Here is a 23,870-nt window from a genome sequence, read left to right as displayed (position 1 = left end):
AATGCTATTTTACAGCCATTATCTCTTCAAATGTAGCCTACTCACCATTTTATTATCCTTTTTTGGAATTTCAGTTAAATCCATGTTCAACTTCACTCCTTATTCTCCAACTCTTTCAACCTCTCTTTCTTAGTTTCCATCTTTTCTTCCTTGCATATTATGGGCAATTTCTTTGGACCTATCATCCAGTTAACAAAGTGTGTCTCTCAACTGCTATTTAATGTATACAAAAGTTTTTAATTTATGGTTATAATTTTCATCTTTAGAAGTTGCAGTTTTTTAAACGTGTATGATTGTTCTTTTAATCCCGTTCCCCAACCATTTTTTCAGGCTTCTATTTTACTTCTTTAAGTATAGTAACATCTGTTTTTATATTTTATATATGATAATTCCAATATGTGAAGCTTTTGTGGCTGTGTTTTTGCTGTGTACTTTTTCTGTAGGTTCTTACAGTGCCTTATTTCCTCGCATGTTTTGTGGCTTTTTGGCCATGCACTGCTCAATTACCTTGGGATTTTATCTTAGGAAATCATTTGACGCATTAGAGAATCTCAACTTGTTTTACAGTTGCCTGAGAACATGATCAACCTGGAACCACTTTACATTTTTCACTTGAGGTTTCTCAGTCTACATATGCAGCATTAATTCAGATCAAAAACTAAATAAGGACCCCAAAGATTGCACAAAAAAACTAATAGAATAAACAAATTCAGCAAATCTCCAGGATATAAAATCAACACATATAAATCAGTTCCATTCTATACACTAACAATGAACAATTCAAAAAGGAAATTAAGAAAAGAGTTCCATTTACAACAGCATCAAAAAGAATAAAATACTTAGGAATAAACTTAACCAAGGAAGCAAAAGACTTGTACACTGAAAACTATAAAATGTTGCTGAAAGAAATTAAGACAAAAATAAATGGGAAGACATCCCATGTTCATGGATTGGAAGACTTAATATAATGATTATAACATGCCAATACTACAAGCTATGGATTCAGTGCAATCCCTATCAAAAGCCCAGTGATGATTACACTAGGTGAAATAAGCCACTCACAAAAGATAAATACTGTATGATTCCACTTATATGAAGTATCTTAAGTGTCAAATTCATTGAAACAAAAGCAGAATAGTAGTTACAGGCTGGGGGAAGGGGAAAGGAGAGTGGTTATTTAAGTGATATAGTTTCAGTTCTGCAAGATGGAAAAGATTTGGAAATCTGTTTCACAACAATGTAAATATACTTAACACTACTGAACTGTACACTTAAAAATGGTGAAGATGTTATATACTTTTTACCACAACAAATAATAATAAAAATAAACCCCAATGACTTTTTTTGCAGTAGTAGAAAAATCCATCTTAAAATTCATATGCAATCTCAAGGGACACCCAAATAACCAAAACAATCTTGAAAAAGAATAAAGTTTGAAGTCTCACACTTCTGATTTCAAAACTTACTAAAAAGCTACAGTCATCAAAACAGTGTGGTACTGACATTAAAAACAGACATATAGACCAATGAAATAGAACAGACAGCCCAGAAATAAACCCTCACATATATAGTTAAATAATTTTCAATAAGGGAGTCAACACTATTGAATGGGGAAAGAACAGTCTTTTCAACAAATGGTCTTAGGAAAACTGGATATACACACACAAAAGAATAAAGTTGGACAATTACCTTACACTGTATCCAAAAATTAACTCAAAAATGGATCAAAGACCTAAACATTAGAATTAAAAGTTTTCTAAAACTCTTAGAAGAAAACACAGGGGAAAAGCCTAACATTGAATTGGGCAATGATTTCTTTAATATGACACCAAAACCATAAGCAACAAAAGAAAAAAATAGATAAATTAAACTTCATCAAAATTAAAAACTTTTGTACATCAAAGGACACTAATAATATAATGAAAGGCAACCCACAAAATGGAAGAAAATATCTGCAAATCATCGGATAAGAAATTAATATCCAGAATATATAAATAACTCTTATAACAATAAAACTCAATAGTAAAAAACCTAATTAAAAAATGGGCAAAAGATCTGAATAGAGATTTCACCAAAGAACATATATGAATGGCCAAAAAGCACATGAAAAGATGCTCAACATCACTAATCATTAGAGAAATGCAAATCAAAACCACAATGAGGCCAGGCATGGTGGCTCACGCCTGTCATCCTAGCACTCAGGCAGGCCGAGGCGGGAGGATCGCTAGAGGTCAGGAGTTCAAGACCAGCCTGAGCAAGAGCGAGAGCCCCGTCTCTACTAAAAAATAGAAAGAAATTATCTGAACAACTAAAAATACATAGAAAAAATTAGCTGGGCATGGTGGTGCATGCCTGTAGTCTCAGCTACTTGGGAGGCTGAGGCAGAAGGCTTGCTTAAGCCCAGGAGTTTGAGGTTGCTGTGAGCTAGGCTGACGCCACGGCACTCTAGCCTAGGCAACAGACCAAGACTCTGTCAAAAAAAAAAAAAAAAACCACAATGAGATATCACCTTCATACCCACTAGAATGGCTACTACCACAAAAAAATAAATAAATAAATAACAAGTGTTGATGAGAATGTAAAGAAATGGTACCTCTGTGCATTACTGGTAGGAATATAAAATAGTGCAGCCACTTGTAGAAAACAGTATGGTGGATCCTCAAAACATTAAAAATAGAATTATCATATTACTCAACTAATCCATTTCCAGGTATATACCCAAAAGAACAAAAAGCAGAGACTCAAACACCCATGTGCATAGCAGCATATTATTCACAATGGACAAAAGATACCAACCCAGATGTCCCAGAAAACTGCAACTTAAAAATTTCAATCAAAAGCAATTCTCCTCTAAATTGTTCAAAATATTTAAGGCCAATCAAAACGCCAACAGAATTTTTTTGTGAAACTTCACAAGCTTATTCTAAAATTTATATTGAAAACAAAGGTCCAAAATAACCAATACACTCTTGAAAAAGAAGAACACGAAGAGGGGACTTACTGGATATTAAGTTTTAAAAAGCTATTATAATTAAGATGGTGTGGGATTAACATAGGGTACATAAACTAATGAATGAAACATAAAAGCCCAGATACAGACTCGTACATATACTGAAATGTGATATACGACAGAGGTAGCACTGCTGATGGAAAACAAATAAACATCTCAACAAATTGTGTTGGCATAATTGGATATCCATATGGATAAAAAATGAGATTGAATCTCTACATCACATCACACATATAAATCGATTCTAGGTGGATGAAAACCACATGAAAGGCAAAACTTTAAAAGGACAATAAACAAGTATATTTTACAACTTCCATTAAAGAAGGGTTTTGTAAACAAGTCACAAAAAGTCTTATCATTAGAGGAAAAGATTGGTAAATGTGACAACATTAAAATTAAGAACTTCTACTACTGAAAAATGCTATAAAAACTGGAACAAGATATTTGCAATCCAAACAACCAACGAAGGATACATATCTGCACATATAAAGAACTCATGAATTATCAAGAAAAAAACAAACCACCCAATTTTAAAAACAGCAAAAGACATGAACAAGTAATCCCTGAATAAGAAATATAGCCCATAAAATTTTTAAAAATACTCAACCATATTAGTAATTAGAAAAATGCAAATTAAAACCACAAAGAAATAGCATTTCATACCCACTAGACTAGCAAAAATTAAAGTCAGTAAATAGCAAGCATTGGTTGGTGATAATGTGGACCTAAGGGCATTCCTATTCACTGCTAGCAAAAATATAAATGTGATGTCCATTTTGAAAAACAATTCAACTTCAGGTGGAGTTTTAGTTTTCTATTGCTACTTGTATGGTTGAATTGTGTCCCCCAAAAAAGATATGTTGGTTCTAATCCTCAGGACCTCAGAATGTAACATTATTTGGAAATAGGATCTTTCCATGGCTGATCAAGTTAAAATGAGGTCATTAGTGTAGACCCTAATCCCATGTGACTTGGGTCTTTATAAAAATGGAAAATTTGGACACAAAGACAGACAAGCACAGCAGGAAGACTATGTGAACAGACACAGGGAGAATGCTGTGATGAAGGCAGAGGACAGGAAGACACATGTACAAGGCAAAGATTACCAGCAAACCACCAAAAGCTAGGAGAAAGGCATGGAAAAGATTTTCCCTCACAGGCTTTAGAGAGAACCAACCCTGGCGACACCTTGATCTTGGACATGTAGCCTCCAGAACTGTGAGACAATTAATTTCTGTTGTTTAAGCCACCCAGTTTGTGGTACTTTGTTATAGGGGTCCTAGCAAACTAATACATTCCTGTAACAAATAACCACAAACTAAACAGCATAAAACAACACTAATTTATTAGCTTATAGTTCTGTAGGTCAGAAGTCTGACACAGATCTCACTAAGCTAAATCAAGGTGTTGGCTGGGCTTCATTACTTTCTGGGAACTCTAGGCAAAAATCTGTTTCCTTGACGTTTTTAGCTTCTAGAGGCTGCTTGCTTTCCTTGGCTCATGGTTCCGTTTGTTCCATCGCCAAAGCTAGCCAAAGTGGCTGAGAGTCCTCACATTGTATTATTCCAACCCTGCTTCCACTGTCCCATCTCTTCTCCCATCTCTTCTGCCTCTCTCTTTCACTTTTTAAGGACCCTTGTGATTACACTGCACCCACTCAGATAATCCTGAATAATCTCCTCATCTCAAAATCCTTAACTTAATCCCATCTCCAAAATCTGTTGTGCTTTGTAAGGTAACATAGTCACAAATTCCAGGGATGAGAATGTGGACATCTTTAGGGTGCCAGTATTTTAACTACCATTGCATGGTAAAGTTGAACAAGACCATATCTCACGACTCAGCAATTCTACTTCTACACACACACATGCAGCAGGAGATATTAGGTTATTAATATGAAATGTCTCACTTCCTTAAGTACTAAGTTTGACAGTTGTTATCTCTGACATTTCACTTTGATCCTTCTCGTTTTATTTTTATTGTGAAGGTACATCCTCAGTCTTTCAAATGCATGGTTTGGCTTGTGATTATCTTTCAAGTTTTTTTAGAGCAATTTTTGTGAAACCATGGGTTAAAAATCCGTGTTATTTTCAAATATGAGTTTCATCATGGAACCAATGGAAAGCAGACAACTCAAAATATCAACAAAGTGTTTGGGAAGGATGTGATTAATGAACACACAGTATATCGATGGGTTGAGAAGTTCCATTCTGGTGAGTTTAACCAGAATGGAACACGTGGCTTGAACATGAGCCACGTGGGTAACCTGAGACCAAAGTGGATAATGATGAGCTGAAAGCTGTAGTGGAAGCAAATCCATCTCAACCTATCTGTGAATTAACAGCAAAGTTTGACGTTACTATTCCAACAATATCGGACCATTTAAAACAAATCAGCAAGGTAAAGAATCTGGATAGATGGGTTCCGCATGAATTAAACGAGCGTCAAAAGAGAAGTCGTCTCAAAGCTTGCCTTTCTTTGCTGTTACGACATAAAGGCGAACCATTTCTACACTGTATTGTGATGTGTGATGAAAAATAGATTCTTTTTGACAATCACAAGCATTCAGCACAATGGTTGGATAAAGATGGAGTGCCCAAACACAGACCAAAACCAAATATTCATCAAAACAAGCTAATGGTATCTGTTTGGTGATATAGTGCTGGTATTATCCATTACAGCCTCGTGAAACCTGGTCAACTGATCACAGCAAAGTATGTCTACTGCAACCGACTGGACGAAATGATGAGGATGCTTGCGATTAAGCAGCCAAGATTGGTCAACAGAGACAGGCCAATCCTCTTGCAGGACGACACTCGACCACAATATTTACAAGAATGTTCATAGCAACATTGTATAGAATAGCAAAAAACTAAAAACCACCTAAGGGCTTATGAACAGTGTAATGGATATTTATTATGTTCATATAATGAAATACTATACAGCATTAAAGAAATGAACTACAACTATCTGCATCAACATGGATAAATCTTAGAAAATGTCAAGCAAAAAAAAGTTAGAGAAGAACACATGTAGTATGATTCTATTTATCTAAAGTCCAAAATCAGACAATACTAAATAATATATATTATTTAGGTATACATTCATAGAGGGCTATAATTATAAAGATAAGCAAGGGAACAAATATCAAAAAAAACATGATAGAGGTTTTATTTTGGGGCAGAGAGAAGGGGATATAAGAAAGGTTGGGTGGAAGCGAGGGCTTCAAAGGAAATGAGCAGAGTACATGACTTTTCTTCTTTTATTGTTTTATTTTTTTCTTAAGCCATATAAACATATATATATAGTCTTTCATGTATGTCATTCCTCATTAAAAATTTAAATCCTAAGTAAATTTAAAATATGCTGAATGCAAGTTGTATGAAATGTAAGGGAAGAAGAAGTAGCCAAACAATCTACTGTAGCTGATGGAGGAAGGTGAATCTACAAAGTTAATATACCTCCTAAGTAAATCAAGGATAGATGGAAAGTTCTAGGTTGTAAAAGAAAAAAAAAAACAGTAGGAGATACATTCTTCTGTCCCATGCTCTAAGAACAGCCTTCTAACGACCACCAAAGTAAGCATGGATCAGTTTGTAAATAACAAGATGAACACCAATTCAGTGTTATAAACTATCAGGAACTACCCACAGACAGAACCTAGGTCTCCTAAAGTTCTGTTTGGCTAAGACAGTTGTTCAGTTTGTTTTGTTTAAATTGAATGCCTTCAAGGAAAGCAGGCAATAGTCAGTTCACTTCCATTCTTCCTACTCTCCTTTTCACCCTCCCCTCTTTCCTCAACATATAACATAAATATATTAACGTTATGTAGCTGGCCCCTCAAGGCACTGAGTTTGAGAGCAGTTGCATCCTTACAAGTCACTCCGAAATAACTATATCAGGAGTTTATCTTCGAGATTATTATTTTCAAGAATCCCTCCTTACTAACTCTCTCTCTCTCTTCTCTTCCACTACTGTCCCCCAGCTCCTTTAACCAGGAACATTGCTTTTTATCACAAAAGTGGAGATACTTGGCAAAATTAAGTACAGCCTTGGAAACCTATAAATAATGGCAGGTACATGTGCTCTTTATGGAAAGTATAGGTGGACTAGGAGTCAAGACTAGGTTCTAATTACTGTTTTCTCAGTATCTCACAGTATAACCCTGAGCCAGTTATTTTTTCTCTCTCTGGGGTTCAATTTCTTTCCTTTCTACGTAATGAGCAGATTTCAATCAGATAAACTCTAAATCTCTCCTATATCTTCTATATTTATACAAACATTTATACTGAAATAAGTTTTTCCAGCAAGTATAAACTTTTCCTACTTTGGATGGGGTATAAGAAGGCAGAAGAGTGTGCTAGGGAAACAGGCTGACTGGTAAGGGAAAGAGAATGAGAGATGGGACTGCCACTAAGGAGCATAGAGTCTGAGGACACACTTTTCAGTTTTGCTTATGGTTACCTTCCACTTGGTGTATGAAAATACAAACTATGGAGATGTTACTATATCATGCAATATAATGAAAATATTCTGTCACACATTAACACTGCTTCACATAGTTTGCCAATTTTTATTTTTAAATATGGCCCACTCTGCTATAATGGAGTTTGGTTTCAGCTTATATATTAATTGGAGTATCAGTGTACTGTCTAAAGATGTCTTAATCTTATTTGCTCCTTCAAGGAGATTTTGGCAAATAGGAATGGTAAAAAGCAAAACGAAAAAATCCACATGCACAATAACAAGAAGCAGCCCTCAAACAGCTAGAACCAAGGATGGATTCAGGAAGGGAGCGTTCCATTCGCTCTAGAATGCTTTTAAAAAAATAAATAAACGAAACGAAACAAAAGGCTAAGAGCAGGTTATGAAGGACTTTGCAAGTAAGGGTCAAGGGCATGAACTGTGGACAATGAAAAGCCATGAAAGATTTTTAAACTAGAAGGAGAGACTTGATCAAATTTGTGTTTTTGAAAGATAATTCTGATGGCAGAGTACATACAATATTTATAAAATAGAGTATAAGATTTTACGTAGGTGGATATTTTACCACAAACTATTAACATGAAATTAGAATAGCTAACATTCACTCACTGAAGCCATAAAATAAATTTCACAAATACTACAGTATTCTTAAAGAAACACACAGCAGCAGGGTATGCCTTGCAAATTTCTTAGGTGGGTAAATAATCACTTATACTTTCAAATCTCTTTTTTTTTAAGTCCTCATACTGTATATGTATGCCTTTTTCAAATAAAATTAACACTTTAAATAATATTTATGGACATTAAGCCCACAGAATTTTTCAATATTTACCTAACCATTTAGAAAGCACTTAGCATTCTAGGTATAGAAAAATATCTCACACACTAACTTAAGCCTTTCCAAACCTGGTATTTACCAAATCTCACACAAAGTGATTTCATTGAAAAGCTGAAAACTACATTGTAGAATATACAATTAAAGTGGTATAGAAATGTAGCTTGTTCAATTCTAGTCAAAGCTTCTATGAATACAACTGATTTTTTTAACTTCCTATTGTTAGTTTCAGCTGACTCCTAGCAAATAAATTACAAACTTAGTGTTTCTTTCCATTAACCCACCAAAGCAGCACACAGTCAGCAGTAACTAGATTTAAACTTTAAATGTCTAAGTGTTTTGCTAACAACAACAAAAAAAAAAAAACCTTAGGAAGAACTGACCCATATACAGCATTTGAATAAAATATTATAAATCTAATCTAATTTTATGAACATGTGCCATTATTTTTCAGCCTAACATAACGTCCCAAAACCTAAAAATTACTTAAAATCTATTCTTACACAATTAAAAACATTTATATTGATACGAGTTTTCAAGTGATTTTCAATAATAATGTTTAAATTCTTAAGGAAATGAAAAGGTGCAATAATTTCGTTACCATCAAAAAAATGAAACCACATATACTTTTTAAAAGAAATTTCTATCCAAAAAACAGAATATTTTGCTCATCTTTTCCAGTTACTACACCTCAGAAAATACAGGTTAGCAATATCAAAATTCAACATTTAAATAAAACTTCAAGAATTACTAACTTGTGACATTTTATTTATACTTTTATTTATACTTTACCAAAAGTGTAAACTAACTAAAAGAAATTAATTTTAGTTGGAAGGTATTATAGAATTCATCTACTGGGATCCTCTGATTTGACAGGATACTGAGACTCAGAAAGGTTCACTGATTTTTCCAAGACTAAACAGCTGAGCCAAGACTTTAAGCTTCAATCCTTAGCCTTTGAATCCAGGGTATTCTCCCCTATGTCAAATTCTACCTAAAATCTTTTCATCTTCCTTCATTTTCTGAAATAACAGTGTTTTGACAATTGTCACATATAGCACTTTGAAAATTAAAAAAAATCTCTTGATCCTTTACTTCCATAAAAATACCGGTTTCCCCTTAATATCTTTAACAGAATATACATGCAAACAAAAACCACACATCCACTGTTAAACTTCAGGAACAAGCATAAATAAAAATTCTTGTTATTACAATCTCTGCTAAGTTAAAAATATCCTTTTCTGGTAATGTCAAAATAGAATTACTCTGTGACACTTAACATTAAGTAACCACGTATAAACCCCTTAACAATTAGCATATGTTTTAAGTCCCCAAAAATGTTCCTATGCAAGGTAGAATGTGAATAAGGGTTCTCTGCACTAAAAAAATATGCCCTTTTTAGAAGCACAAATTCTATTTTCGTCTAATACAAATAATAAATGAAGCTACCTGATATAATACCACACCTAAAGGTTGAAAAAGGCTGCTGTGATGGAAAGAGCACCACACTAGAATTAAGAAATTTTCCACACACAAGAGTCCAAACATAATTAACCATATCAACAAATTACAATTAAAATATGTTAAACTGTTAAATTCAGGAAAATTGTCCACAAATGTGATGGAATTGTGCTAAAACACTTTTCCAGTGTTAAAAAATGCAATCTCTTCACATATAGTCAAAAGTCAAATGTTATTCCATTCTATGAAAACAGTTTATACTACTTTGCTCTATGATGAATCCTCTCAAAACAATTTTTCTTCTGATACACATTTTGCTAAGCACTGTCTATTAACACTGGTAGTAAACTGAGAAAACAAAAGGCATAACAAAATTTTTTCAAGCATTTGACCAAATAACTATAGACTACAAAAGTGGCCTCTGAGGCCATTTCAAGAAGCAAAATGTTGTGTCATTGAACACTACAGATCAGTATTAAACATGTCATAAAATCAATGTAGCAGCTTGAAGATTATTTTGAAGAGAACACAAGGGACAAAAACTCAAAAAAGAAGAGAGAAGAATGCATCAAATGTAGTAAGGACAAGAAACAAAATTTTGTCTCCAATATACCAGCTCCCATAATCAAAAACATCTGAAAACTTATGGTATACACACCTACTCTCCTACTTAAACAAAACCTCTACATTTACCCTTTCAGTTGTGCAGAACACAGCATTGAGAACTGAAAAATGTCATCAAATCCCATCACTGCCACTTACTAGACATGTGAAGTTGGGTTATCTCTATAAGCTTTGATTCACTCATCTCTAAATAAAGATTAATGTCACCAACCAAGCAGGGTTCTTGTGAGGATCTCAGACAATATATGTAAAGCATTTTGCACTTAGTAAATGCTCAATAAATAGTAGCTATACTTAATGAGTTGCTTGGTGATGTGGTCAGGTAGGTTTTCCAACACTTCATAAAGATGCAAGTTCATTCCCTGTTAATTTCAATTCCTTTAAAAAACAAAAATATGTAAATGTAGGGGAGAAAAATGGAAATGCTTTTGGCATCTTTCCAGGCATTACTGAGTTTAAAGGTTAAATTGCCAAAACATTCTCCTAATTATGCAACAAATACACACAATCATGAGTCTGTAAAAGATTGTATTAGCCTATACTGCTGTCTTTTCATCTAAATTAATAAGTCTCATTTCCAAAGCTCATCACTGTTCTTTTAATTATAAGATCTCAGCTTCCTCCTCTCGATTATCATCAATAGTAACAAAATCCCACTTATTAAAATTCTTATATGTATTCCCTCATTATAAAGGCTGTCCGTTAACTTTGGGTAGACATCATTGTAACAGCAAACAGAAAAATGACACCAAAAAGACATATATCAGAGTATGCCAAAAGTGGGAGTAGTCATCTATTAAACAAACGATTCTCCTCATCCTTCTGAGAACTCATCGAATGCATAAAGTATTTAAAAAGTGCCATATGATTAGTGGGCTATTTCATTTCTACTCAAAGATAAAAGGTACTTGCTTCTACACATTAAAAAAGCGTCCTATGTTTTGGAATCCTTTCCAGAATAAAATTTTATTTCCTTCCCTCCCCATTCTGGAAGTTAACATGTTTTCAAATACGCTACTTCAACTCCGGAACTGAAGCGATAAACCTGCCCCGCTTCCTTACCAGACCTTGCTTTCTGGTCAACATACCTGTTCTCTCGAAATACAAGGCAACGAAGGTCTCCTGAACATTTTGCAACTGCCACCGTAGTGACTGGCTGCAGTTTCGCCTAGCGACACGCAGCTGGACCTCCTCCGGGGTCTGATCACAGGCACTTTTTCTTCGGTGGTACTGGCCAACCGAGGATGATGAGGCGCTTCCCTGATTTGAAAGAAGTGATCCAACCCCAGGGCCAGCAGGCTTCCAGCGCCCCCCACCAGGCAGGAGAGCAGCGGCCTGAGGGCTGAAGGCAGCAGTCCGAGGCTGGTGAAGGAGACCCACCAGACGAAGCTGGTGAAGAGCAGCACCAGGATGCTGTGCTGGAGCCTCACCCGGTGCGCGAGCGTCAGCAAACACACACAGCTCAGCACCACGAGCAACCTGCCCGCCACCGCCGGGGGCGTGTGCGGGACCGGATCGGGGACCCCTGCGTCCCCGTCCCCCCAAGACCAAGACCACCACTGCCACACCAAGAAGTCCCCCAAGTAACAGCAGGCGGGCAGCGCCAGCAGCCACCAGGAGCCGCCGCTCCGGCCCGGGCCGGGTCCCCGCTTGGTCCGGGCCAGGAAGCAGGTGAGGAAGAAGAAGGCACAGGCGATGCTGAAGAGGGGGCTGAGGCTGTGCGAGCACACGCTCAGCAGCGTCCGCAGCCGGGCGGCCCCGGCAGCCCAGCTCTCGGGCCCCGCGCCGAGCAGCAGGGCGAGGACAAAGGCAGCCAGGGCGCCCAGCGAGAGGCGCGCCCGGCAGAAGGGGGAGCCGCGCCGCGGCTGCTGGGGGGAGGCCGGCGGCGGCCTCAGCTCCACGTTGCAGAAGCGGCAGAGGTGGAAAAAGAAGCCACGCGGAGGGTCCTGCCGCAAGGGGCTCACGCAGCTCTTCACGTAGCCGTTCCTCAGACTCTCGGGGGGCGAGCCGGCCCCGTCCGGCTGCTGCGGGCACCGCATGGCTTTGGCGTCTCACTCGTCCCTCCTCAGGGCCGGGACCGGGGTGGCCGCAGGGCTCAGAACCCCCAGCTCGTAGCGCAGCGGCCGCTGACACTCCCGGACCCCCGCCCCCGCGTTCGGGGCGCCCCCCGGCTGGCAGCGCGTCAGAGCTGCGCCCGCCGCCGCAGCCCCGGGTCCCCGCCGCGCGGGCTGAGGAGCGGCGGAGTCCGCGACATGCTGGCTGAGGAGAGGGGCGAAAGGGGCTTCTCTCCCGGATCGCTTCGGCTGCCTCCGCCTTTTCCCTCGGGCACCTCTCGGAACTGTAGTCTCGGTGTCGCCTCCCAGCTCCCTGGCTGTAACAGTTACCTCACGGCCCTAGCCTGGTCCGTTGGGCGCGCGAGCGGCGGGCGGGCGCTCCTCCCCCGCGGCTGCCCCGGCCGGGCGCGCGCCCCGCCCGCCACCGCGCGCGCCCGCGCCCCGTCCCCCGGCCTCCGGGGCCGCGGCCGCCGGACGGGGACGCGAGCCTGGGACCCCGCCGCTCGAGAATTCCCCGGCGGAGCAGAGCGCTGTCGCGGCAGTCAGGAGACCAGCCGGGCCTGGGGGAGACAGACGAGGTCATCTTCGGATGGAAGGGGACAGCCCGTTATCCTGGGTCCCCAGGCGTGCACATTCCGTTTGAGGGTAAGTCACACACCGGGGTCTTGGGGGAAAAGGGCGTTTGTGGTCCCTAAGGGGAGTGCACAGTAGGGATGCCAAGCTAAGGGGAGGAGTGGGGGGAGCCGCCTCAAAGCTCAGCCCAGTTGGGGGTGGGTCCTTGGACTGTGTGAGCAAAGCGGTGACCTGGTGAGGACCAGCCACCACTAAGGCCATGGCGAAAAACCCTAATCATTGTGGCTAAGTCTAGCCTCGAAAGCGACTTGAATTCTTGGGCCACGCAGCAGGCCCAGGATCTTGCAGTAGCTCTTAGGGAGAAGCGTGCACGTGGAATGCACTCTGGGAGCATCTGGGTCTTGCTCAAGAACTATCTTTACAAGGGAGGAACCAATGCCCCACCTCCACTTTGCATCCTTGCCATGCATACCCACTGGTTCACATCTTGTATCCCCCGCTCCTCTTTCCAGATTGAAAGCTTTTTCACTGTAACAGCATGTTGGGGAGAGGGAGTATAGGAGTCTTCTCCAAGACCACTCTCCAGTTTGAATCTGTTGGCCTTGAAAGAAGCCAAATAAGATGCTATCTGTGAAGTACTGGTGAAACTAGCAACACTAGCAAACACTGACTGGAAAGCGAGAAGAAAAGAACTTTGCTGTACGGAAGGGACTGCTTTGGAATCTAACCAATCATAACTACCTTAGAGAGTGAACTGTTTCCCTCCACCAAAACTCTCCCTTCAACCTCATAACAGGCCTGCATTTCTCAAAGAGCTAATTGCACATTTTTTCCAGGAAAATGAGAACCTTACTGTGTGATAAATCCTACAAACAGGCCCGTTTTTCACCAATTAATCTGTGCCCGCAGCCATGACCTAAAACAGACATTTTCGTATATGATCATAGTTCACATGCGTGGCAGAAATCACTGAAGAAATTAGCACAAGAATTTGAGTAAGATGAAAAAGTCCAGAATTCCCTTTTCTGTATAGTGGATAAAGGAATAAATGTTTCATAGAGTTTTCTAATTGATTACCCAAATGCTTTCCTAAAAGATAAAAATCTATCAGATCTTTTTTCCAGCATGACAATTGAAAGCAAAAAAAAAATGCTCATTTCAGCAAAACTCAGCAAATACATTTTTTAAATGATGTGCGTAGAACTCATCACCATGGGTTAAAGGTTAAAACAGGAGACTTAATGGATACATTTTGAGCTTGTACAGAAGGGCATGAAAAAACTAGCACAAGCATATTACTGAAATTACATATTACTGAAATGTCCATTATAAATTCCAAAGAAAATAATAAATTGATTTTAAAATTAGAACAAATTCAGATTAAAGTTTTTTGTGAGCTTTTTTTTTTTTTTAATCTGAAGTTGTCATGTGAGATAGGATAGGCATCTTAAGGGAAAGTGGTGAACTAGAGATCCTGTTTCATGAGTTTTAGTCCAGCCCTAGGCACTCATACCCTGGCATTATTAAGCAAGTCACATAACTTTTACAGGCGTCATCCTTCTCCAATGTAAAATAAAGCAATTTAATTTAGATAACCTTTGAAATCCCTTCTGGTTTTAAAAAGCTCTGGTTTCTGAGATCAGACAAGATCAGGCACGTTCAGGGTAGTATGGCCATATTCTGTATGCCAAAAATTTATAGGCATCCTTAGGATTCATCTTTCAGATTGCCAAGACCAATCTTTTGTATTATTTGTACCACCAAACTAAACCAAACTCTCAGTGTTGACAAGTAAAAATAAAGTGATTTTTATCAAAGGACTATGTTCTGAAAAATAAAATGAAAAGCCCTCTTCATGAAATTGTTTTACTTCCCAATTCTTTGGCCTTCTTTCAGCTATTATTCAGGTTTTTGTGATGCTAAAAGCCCAACTCTTCCAATAACCCATAGTTGGAATGTATCCCTCTAAACGCCAACCCAGCACCTCAGAGGATTCTAAAATAAAATGTAAGAGCGTGACCAAAGACTATCAGTTTACTTAACTAAATATATGCACAAAAAGAATGAGCTAGCTATGTTTATAGCTACTCCCTTTTCTGTTCACAGTCTTTGTCAAAGATTATCACTAGGCCACATTTCTTAGATGTCAAATTATTTAATTATTCTCCTGCCAAACTTCAACCAATAAATGACTTAGCTCTTGTCTTTAGGTTCAAGAATTTATGACCATTATCTGTGGTGAAAAAAACCTAAAGTCACAGTATACCTTTGACTTTTCTCAGAACTCTACCCCAGCCTTATTTTACCTGACTTTGCCTTTCCTCACATCTTGACCATGATCTCTCCACACTCTCCTTGTTTGACGACCAATTGCATGGGTTCCTTACTTACTACCCAGCTCCCAAATCATGCTGGAGCAATGCAACCCCCTGTGTATTCCTCTTTTCTAATTTCTCAAATTAGAAAAGTGACTGACAATGTTTTAAATATCAAAGAAACTTTTCAGGAATAGATAGTTTATTAACCAGTATCATTGAGACTCCAAATTTATAAAAGTAGAGTCTTCCCATAAGATACACGAAAAAGTTTTGAAAGAATGAAAGTATTAAAATTTATAAGCTTGTAGTTAAAAATAAAAACAGACTAGCTTTTCTCTTATATAGAAAGGATCATTCTGTTTTCATTGTGGACTGGCAACGTTGTTGCCCAAGTGTGTCAATACCTATTTTCCTCCCAGCTAATACTCATCTCAGAATTTGAACCTCATTTTGACTCACTTTTAGTTCATCTCAACAAGTATTTTTAGTTATTGCAGCTTAATCTGCAAGATAGAACATATGCATATGGACTATTAAATATCATAAGAGAATGAATATATGTACAGTGTGTCAGGACTATTTAAGAAGAAAGGAATCATTTTCTTCTAGAGTCTCCCCACTGTGTGGTTGTCTCTGTTGTTCTCATGATTTGTTCTCCACTACCAGTTCTGTCTGGTTCTCTCCCTTACTGTCTTCTTCCTTTCTCTCCCCAGTGTCTGTACAGATGACCATCTTCTGATCTCTCTCCCTTCCCCTCTCTCCCTCGCCCCCTGTCTTTCTTCTCTATATTTAATTCCCTCCCTTGTTTTACTTCTTCAGTTCTGCTATGTACCATCCCCCTCCACCAACATTTAATCTCTCTCCCTTAATGAATGCATTCATTCATTCAGCATTTGTTATGGACGTGGCATTGTGCTGGACACTGGGCTAGATGACAAAGACAGTAATAAAGGTGTGGTTCCTTAGTCTAATGGAAGTTAGAAGAGTAAAAAGACTGTTAGAGCCCATTATAACAGGAGCTGTGATATAGAGGTAAGTAGCCTCAGTATACTCTGGGAGTTCAGGGGAGGGGTGCAGTGAGTAAGGAGTAATGCTCTGGGGGAGTCAGAGAAAGTGATTTCTGAGCTCAGTACTGAAAGGTGAACAGAAGTTAACTAAATAAAGTTGAGAAAAAGAAAATCTGAGCAAAGGAAACAAGCAAGTGGAAAAATCTGGAAGAATGCAACCGTAGTGCATTTAGATAACTCCAGCATCCTATGGCTGGAGTGTAAGGTATGAGGACAAAAAACAAAAGCATAAGGTATGAGGGAGTTAGAAAGATGGTGTGGCCCTAATATGGAACTGGAGTTTATTGTTACTATTTGTTATATAAAGGTTTATGTTCTGTTATCACATTTGTTCATTTACATGGCTATGTCTACAACATACTCTTCAAATGCAAGAATTCTGTCTTATACTTAGCTCAATCTCTATGCCTAGCACAGTGCTGAACTTTTTTTTTTTTTTTTTTTGGAGACAGAGTTTTTTTGAGACAGAGTCTCACTCTGTTGCCCAGGCTAGAGTGCCATGGCATCAGCCTAACTCACAGCAACCTCAAACTCCTTGGCTTAAGCGATCCTCCTGCCTCAGCCTCCCAAGTAGCTGGGACTACAGGCATGCACCACCATGCCCGGCTAATTTTTTCTATATATATTTTAGTTGGCCAGATAATTTCTTTCTATTTTTAGTAGAGACGAGGTCTCACTCAGGCTGGTCTCAAACTCCTGACCTCAAGCGATCCACCCGCCTCGGCCTCCCAGAGTGCTAGGATTATAGGTGTGAGCCACCGTGCCCAGCCTAGTGCTGAACTTTTATGCCTAGCAAGTTCTCAGCTTTTTCAAGTGTGTTTATATTTCTCAAAACAATTTTAATAAATCAGATTTTAGTTGTATGTCCTTTGATTTTTTTTGCTTTATTAATGAATTTTAATAGAAAACTCTTAAAATATGATTTAATAAAAAAAGCTTCTATATTTTTATTGAAAAATATTTATTAACATTCATTTGCACCAAATCAGTAAAAGAACCCTTTATCTTACATTTATAAAAACATTATACATGTGTTTATGTTTGATTTAACTTTCAACATAAAATAAATGGTTAAAAGATGTATAAGTGATTTTTTATTTTAATTCAAGTGATGATATCTGGATTTTGTTTGCTATAAAAGCATATATTCTAGTACTTTAAGAATTTTCCTTTTTCGGTGTCTGGTTTTCAGAGCAACAATTGTATCTATGACACAAACTTACCATTATAATTTTTAAATATAACAACTGGTAAAAGTATTAAATCTATAACTATTAACCTGAAATTTCCTAGATTTTTTTGTTTAAACCTAAAACCTGAACCTTGAACAATAAACAGCAATGCAGACTCTTTCCAAGTTTTCCTGTTCCCTCCTTAGACAAGCAGTAGTTTCTTCAGCTCTGGCTATCCCAGCAGATCTGAAGGATCACAGCCACGACGGTGGCAGCCTACCGTTGACACTGAACTTGTGGTTAATTGTGGAGTTCTGCCACAAAACCACCTCACTACCACAAGCTGGATACTTGCCCAGGAGAGTGACAAACTGCCAGGCCAAGCAATCTACAGGAGGCAGCAAGAGCAAACTGCCTTTTACCCCAGACAGCAGGCATTTCTGGATTCCAAGTGGAGCCAGCAGTGGGGCACACCAAAGAGAAATTTAGAAGTATGATTTCTCCACTAAACCTACTTAAAATGTATTCATGCCATTTTGCAAGAAAAGCTCAAAACAGTTCATCCAGTTCATTGTCTAGGATCATCAGTAAATATGAGATCATTCTTTTCATTAATAAATTTTTTTAAATAGGCATACGACTGGAAATAAAATTATAGTTACATTACTGTTAACTGCTAAGTGAACCACCTACATATGATCATTGCAAATAGGAGCAAATACTGTGTCTTTGTGTGTGTTACTAAGCTGTGCACAGCAGCTCTAGAAACCTTGTCTGAAAGGCAAGGCAGCATGATGTGAAGAAAGGAAACTTTAGCATCATTCTGATCTGGTTACCACTTTGTAGCTGCATGATCTTGGAGGTTACTTAATGTTTCATGTTACTTACAACATCTATGAAGTGGTAATAACAATGTCTACCTCTTAGGTTTATTATTATGGATTAGATTAAATTACATATGTAAGGTAACTAACAATGAGTAGATGCTTAGTAGATGTAAATTACTTTTTTTTTCTTACATCCGCCCTGTTCCTTACCATCCCACATCCCTTCAGGTTTTCCCAGGATTCTATTAATTCTGAGTTTTTCGAAGGAGATCTCCAGATTATATAATTGTTCAACTCTTTTTCAAGGCTGGCTTTTAATGTTATTTCATTTAACTAAGTCTTTGCCTTACTAACTAGGCAATCAAATAGGGTAAATTGGCAGCTCTCTTTCATCACAAAGCAAGTGCTACAGGGGTTTTAATGCCTCTGTTCTAATTTACCATAAATGCAAAATTCTTAATGCATTAATATTTAAGGAATAACTATATATTGTTATCATAACTTTGTGGGCCTATATATCTGAGATCTCATTCTGCAGAAAAGATGTTGATTAGGGCCTATATGTGGTAACATGGAAAAACAGAAAAGAAATCAAAGCTTAACAACAAATTTCATCCATAATAGCATTAAACATAATGAAGACCAGAAAATATTTATATTTTCAAATGTTTATTCATTGATTCAGCATGTACTAGGCACTACCTAGATACCAAAAGTACAAATATGAATAAGATATAGTCCCTGCCCTCAGTTTGGTAGAAGAGAAAATACGTAAACAAGTACAGCACAGTGTGAAATGCTCTAATAGCATTCTTACCAAAGACAGTGGTAGGACAAAGAAGAGTTCATAGATGAAGAGATGCTAGCCTACCTATTGAAGAATAATTAAGGGGTTCCCAGGTAGACAAAGAGAAAGTAGAGCATTCCAGACAGAGAGCAGTATGTACAAAGCCATGGAGGCATGAAAACATCATGGGCATTTCTGGAACTGAAAACAGGTTGGTATGCTGTACTGAGCATGGGCATTTCTGGAACTGAAAACAGATGGAGGGAGGATGAGCATGGAAAATGAGGCTGGATAGATGGGTGGAAACCAAATCATGGGAAGCCATATGGGCCCACTCTGAGAAGCCTGGGTTTTATTCTGTGGGTGATAAGGAAGTGTTAAAGGTTTTAATGCAAAGAGGCATGATCAATTTTAATTGCATTTAGTTGTTTAATTGCATTTCAAAACTCAATACTGGTACTGCATGAAGGGTAGCTTGAAAGAATGTGAGGCCAAAGCCAGGAAAATCATTTAAGAAACCATTAGAATAGGCCAAATGAAAGATAAAGTTCTGTAAGGCAATGGCAGTAAATTTGGAAAGGAAGGATTGAATGAGTAGCAACTACAGAATTTTCTGATCAATTCCATAGATTGGGATGGGGGAAAAGGACACTGTGAAGAGGGTACCCAGGGTCTAGCCTGGGTGACTCTAGTACCTTGAAACCAGTGACCAGAATAAGAAGTACAAGAGAAATAATTGAGAGTAAAGATTATGGGTTTCATTTTGAACAGGCTGAATTCAAGTGGAAATGTTTCTTGGTTGTTGGATATATGAGTCTGAAACTCAAGAGAGCAATCTGAGCTAGAGATAATAGTTTGGAATCCTATAGTGTATAGGTAGAAGTGGAACCCTGGGGGGAAAATGAGATATCCCCTAGGAGAATTGATAATGTGAGAAGAGAAGAAGATCAATTTTTGAACTCTGTGGAATACCAACATGTAAATGATAAGGAGAAAATGAATTGCTCAAAAGGATGCCTGAAAAGAAGTAGCAAAGCTAAAGAGAAAACCAGGCAGGAGTGGTGTCACAAACCAAAATAAGGACGTTTCAAGAGGAAGGACAAAAAATATAAAATACTAAGTTCCAAAAAGATGAGAACAGAAAGTCATTGTCAACCCTATGTGAAACAGGTGCCATAGTTGAGGCAGAAGCCAGATTGCAGTGGATGGAGGAATAAATTCATACTTACATTGACATTAAGAAAAGAAGATTTCATTTTTAAAAGTTTTTCCAGGAAAAAGCTTTACCTTTAGTTTCATCATTACTTTTGTTAGTTTTAGCTAAAAAAAAAAAATTTTAAGTAGCTTACTGATAAAATATAAAGTCCACATGCACCCATTGCTGTCCTGTATTTAAAAAAAAAAGTTGAAAATAACAGATTCCACTTAATGGTATACTACCTGCAGTCTTCCCTACATTTTTATAAATAGGTATTATAAACAAGCACTTGTTTTCTATGCATAGTGGTATCCTACAAATAAAGCAATAAGAAATATTACAGTGAGGTTATAGGGTCCATATAATACAGGAACAAATAGAAATGTCTAACATAGCTCTGAGAGATTTAAAAAAAAAACTAAACAGTTATTATACAGCTTCAATGAGTAGTATAATCTTAGTCTGATTCTTTTTTCCTGTACCCCTTTGAAGTCAATGAGAAATCTCCATTTTTTAAAAGATTGAGATGATAAGATCATTTAAGGGGTCTTGTTCAATATTCTTTGTTTAAAATCACTGTATTTTTACCAACTCTGGAAATAGTAAACACACAACTAGATCTACTAATGAAAAACAAAATATAGATTTACATATTTAGGGAATTTTTTTAAATGTCTGGTCATATAATTCAGACAAAAGCAAGAGAATTTTATGTCCTTTTCCTGCTAAATAACCAGGATTAACTGCAGTGTTCCAGTTCTTAACCTAACATCAATCTTCACTAGAATTATGCTTGGACTGCTCCCAGTGACAACTCTCTAGCATGGTTTGGTGCTTTGGTAACTATATTAAACATAAGTGCAAACTGTGAAAAATAACAAGAACTCTTATATAAATTCAAGGTTTTAATACTGTATTTTGGGGATGTATAATCATGTTTGAAAGGACTAACATCCACTCTGATATGAACAAGACTTTAAACAAATCAAAGCTATGGCTCTTTAACCAGTAAACCTCACGGTTATGGATGATTTTATTCCTTAGTGACTCTCCTTTTTACAGGTGAAAAAGTTTACATCAGATTTCCTCTCATTATAACCTCTCAAATGTTGTCCAGACCAGCAACCCACTCTCTTTAAACAAATACCAGCCAACCAGGAAACCATGAGGTTTTATTGTGCTATAAAATAGACCAGACATTTCTAAACCTTCATAGGAATGAACCTGACTAAATCTTTACTAAAAATAGTTTCAAAATAAACTATGGTCTCCAAGTTTCTCTAACAATCAAAATTCTTTCATCCTTCATCAGTCTCATTCTCAAGCTCTTTATTTTTCCAGAGCTACATTGCAGGAACTAAAGGTTCCAATTCTATTCTCTTACTGGGATGTGAGATTAGAGAAAAATGTTAGCTTCATTCCCTATATACATTCACGTTTGTCAAAATTCTGTTTCAAATTTTTTTGTACACTACCAGCCCATAAATCATCTGCTACTTCTTATATCATGGATATAGAAAGCCTAAATTTTGCAAAGAATTAAGTGGTATCTTTACCTTGAAAAAATATTTCCGCTTTGATTCCATTCAGCAAATATTTATTAATTTAAGCCTTGTTCTAGGTACCCTCAAGGAGTGTGTGTTGAATGCATGTGCATGTTGCATTCATGTGTGTATTACATTTGTGTGTGTGCATATGTTGGAATGGGGTCAGCTGTAAATGGTCAGTGGGGAACAAGACATACACAAATAACTATAATACAAAATGAGATATCCTAAGAGATAGCCAGATTGTAATGGGGATCAGGAAGGCTGACACGATGTAGGTGGGATTTAAAATCTGGCTTAAAGAATGAGTAGGATTTAGAGATAAGAAAGGATGGCATTGCAAAGAAGAAGAAAAGCATAGAAGTGAAGAAAGTGTTTGTGGAGCCACTGTTTTATCAGAACATAAAGTTGAAGAATGATAAAAATAAAATTATTATGAAGCAACTACAGCATGTCAGGTCCTTTAATCCTCTAACTCTAATCCTCACAACAATCTTCAGGTAGAAATAATAATACTCATTTTACATATGGGGAAATTGGGGTAAAGAGAGATTAAATAATTTGTCAAAGATTACACGTCTAGTAATTGGTGGAGCCAGGATTTGAACCCCGGCCATGTGACTCCAAAGCCCCTATGTTGTTTCCATTGTATCAGCAATTATTTTTTTTGCATTTTTTTAATTCTTTTTTTATTTCAGCATATTGCAGGGGTACAAATGTTTAGATTACATATATTGCCCTTGCCCAACCCAAGTCAGAGCTTCAAGTGTGTCCATCCCCCAGAAAGTGCATACTGTACCCATTAGGTGTGTATATACCCATTCCCTCCTCCCCCCATCTGCCCAACACCCGATGAATGTTATTACTATATGTGCACTTAAGTGTTGATCAGTTAATACCAATTTGATGATGAGTACATGTGGTGCTTGTTTTTCCATTCTTGGGATACTTCACTTAGTAGAATGGGTTCCAGCTCTATCCAGGAAAATAAAGAGGTACTAGATCACCATTGTTTTTTGTGGCTGAGTAGAACTCCATGCTATACATATGCCACATTTTATTAATCCACTCATGTATTGATGGGTATTTGGCTTGTTTCCACATCTTTGCAATTGTGAATTGTGCTGCTGTAAACATTCTAGTGCAGATGTCTTTTTTATAGAATGTCTTTTGTTCTTTGGGGTAGATGCCCAGTAATGGGATTGCTGGATCAATTGGTAGTTCTACTTGTATCTTTTTGGGGTATCTCTATATTACTTTCCACAGAGGCTGTACTAGTTTGCAATCCTACCAGCAGTGTTTGAGTGTTCCTATCTCTCCACATCCACGCCAACATTTATTGTTTTGGGACTTTTTGATAAAAGCCATTCTCACTGGAGATAGGTGATATCTCATTGTGGTTTTGATTTGCATTTCCCTGATGATTAGAGATGTTGAGCATTTTTTCATATGTTTGTTAGCAATTATTAAACTTTGGTACATAAGCGTCGTCCAGATAGCTTTTACCCAGATGATAAAAATGCAGATTGCTGGACCTTAATCCCAGTGATCCCGACTCAGTAAATCCAAGATGGAAATGAACCATCTGTATTTCTAGCAAGCTTCCTAGGTAACCCTGATGCAGAAGGACTAGGAACCACATTTTCCTGAGGTAAACCAGCACAGTTTTGAATAAGACCTAGAATGGACTTAAACATATGTAATGATGACTGTCATGTACTGAACTGTGTTCTTTCAAAATTCATATGTTGAAGCCCTAACCCCCAATCCCAATGTGACTGTATTTGGAAGTAGAGCCTTTAGAGAGGTAATTAAGATTAAATTAGGTCATAAGGATGGGACCCTAATCCAATATGACTGATGTCTTTATAAGAAGAGGAAGAGCCGGCTGTGGTGAGTCATGCCTATAATA

The 23,870-nt window shown here is 37.8% G+C and overlaps 2 protein-coding genes across 3 annotated transcripts in view; one reads left to right on the top strand and one right to left on the bottom strand.

Annotated features, from left to right (window-relative positions):
• The window catches only part of PDE3B (phosphodiesterase 3B), a 123,687-nt gene extending 110,857 nt beyond the window's left edge, over nt 1-12,830 (bottom strand). For both annotated transcript variants that reach the window (XM_045557586.1, XM_045557587.1), the window contains exon 1: nt 11,504-12,830. In XM_045557586.1, coding sequence (XP_045413542.1) covers nt 11,504-12,454 — 951 coding nt within the window. In that variant the 5' untranslated portion in view covers nt 12,455-12,830. The remainder of the gene's footprint in view (nt 1-11,503) is intronic.
• Nucleotides 12,668-23,870, top strand: part of LOC123642080 — a 53,324-nt gene continuing 42,121 nt past the window's right edge. The window contains exon 1 of the mRNA XM_045557003.1: nt 12,668-13,114. Within this exon, the coding sequence (XP_045412959.1) occupies nt 12,668-13,114 (447 nt within the window). The remainder of the gene's footprint in view (nt 13,115-23,870) is intronic.

Source organism: Lemur catta, chromosome 7 (assembly GCF_020740605.2).
Source record: "Lemur catta isolate mLemCat1 chromosome 7, mLemCat1.pri, whole genome shotgun sequence".
NCBI classification, from domain to species: domain Eukaryota; kingdom Metazoa; phylum Chordata; class Mammalia; order Primates; family Lemuridae; genus Lemur; species Lemur catta.
The sequence above is the reverse complement of the archived record's forward strand: the minus strand, read 5'-3'. Positions and strand labels throughout refer to the sequence as shown.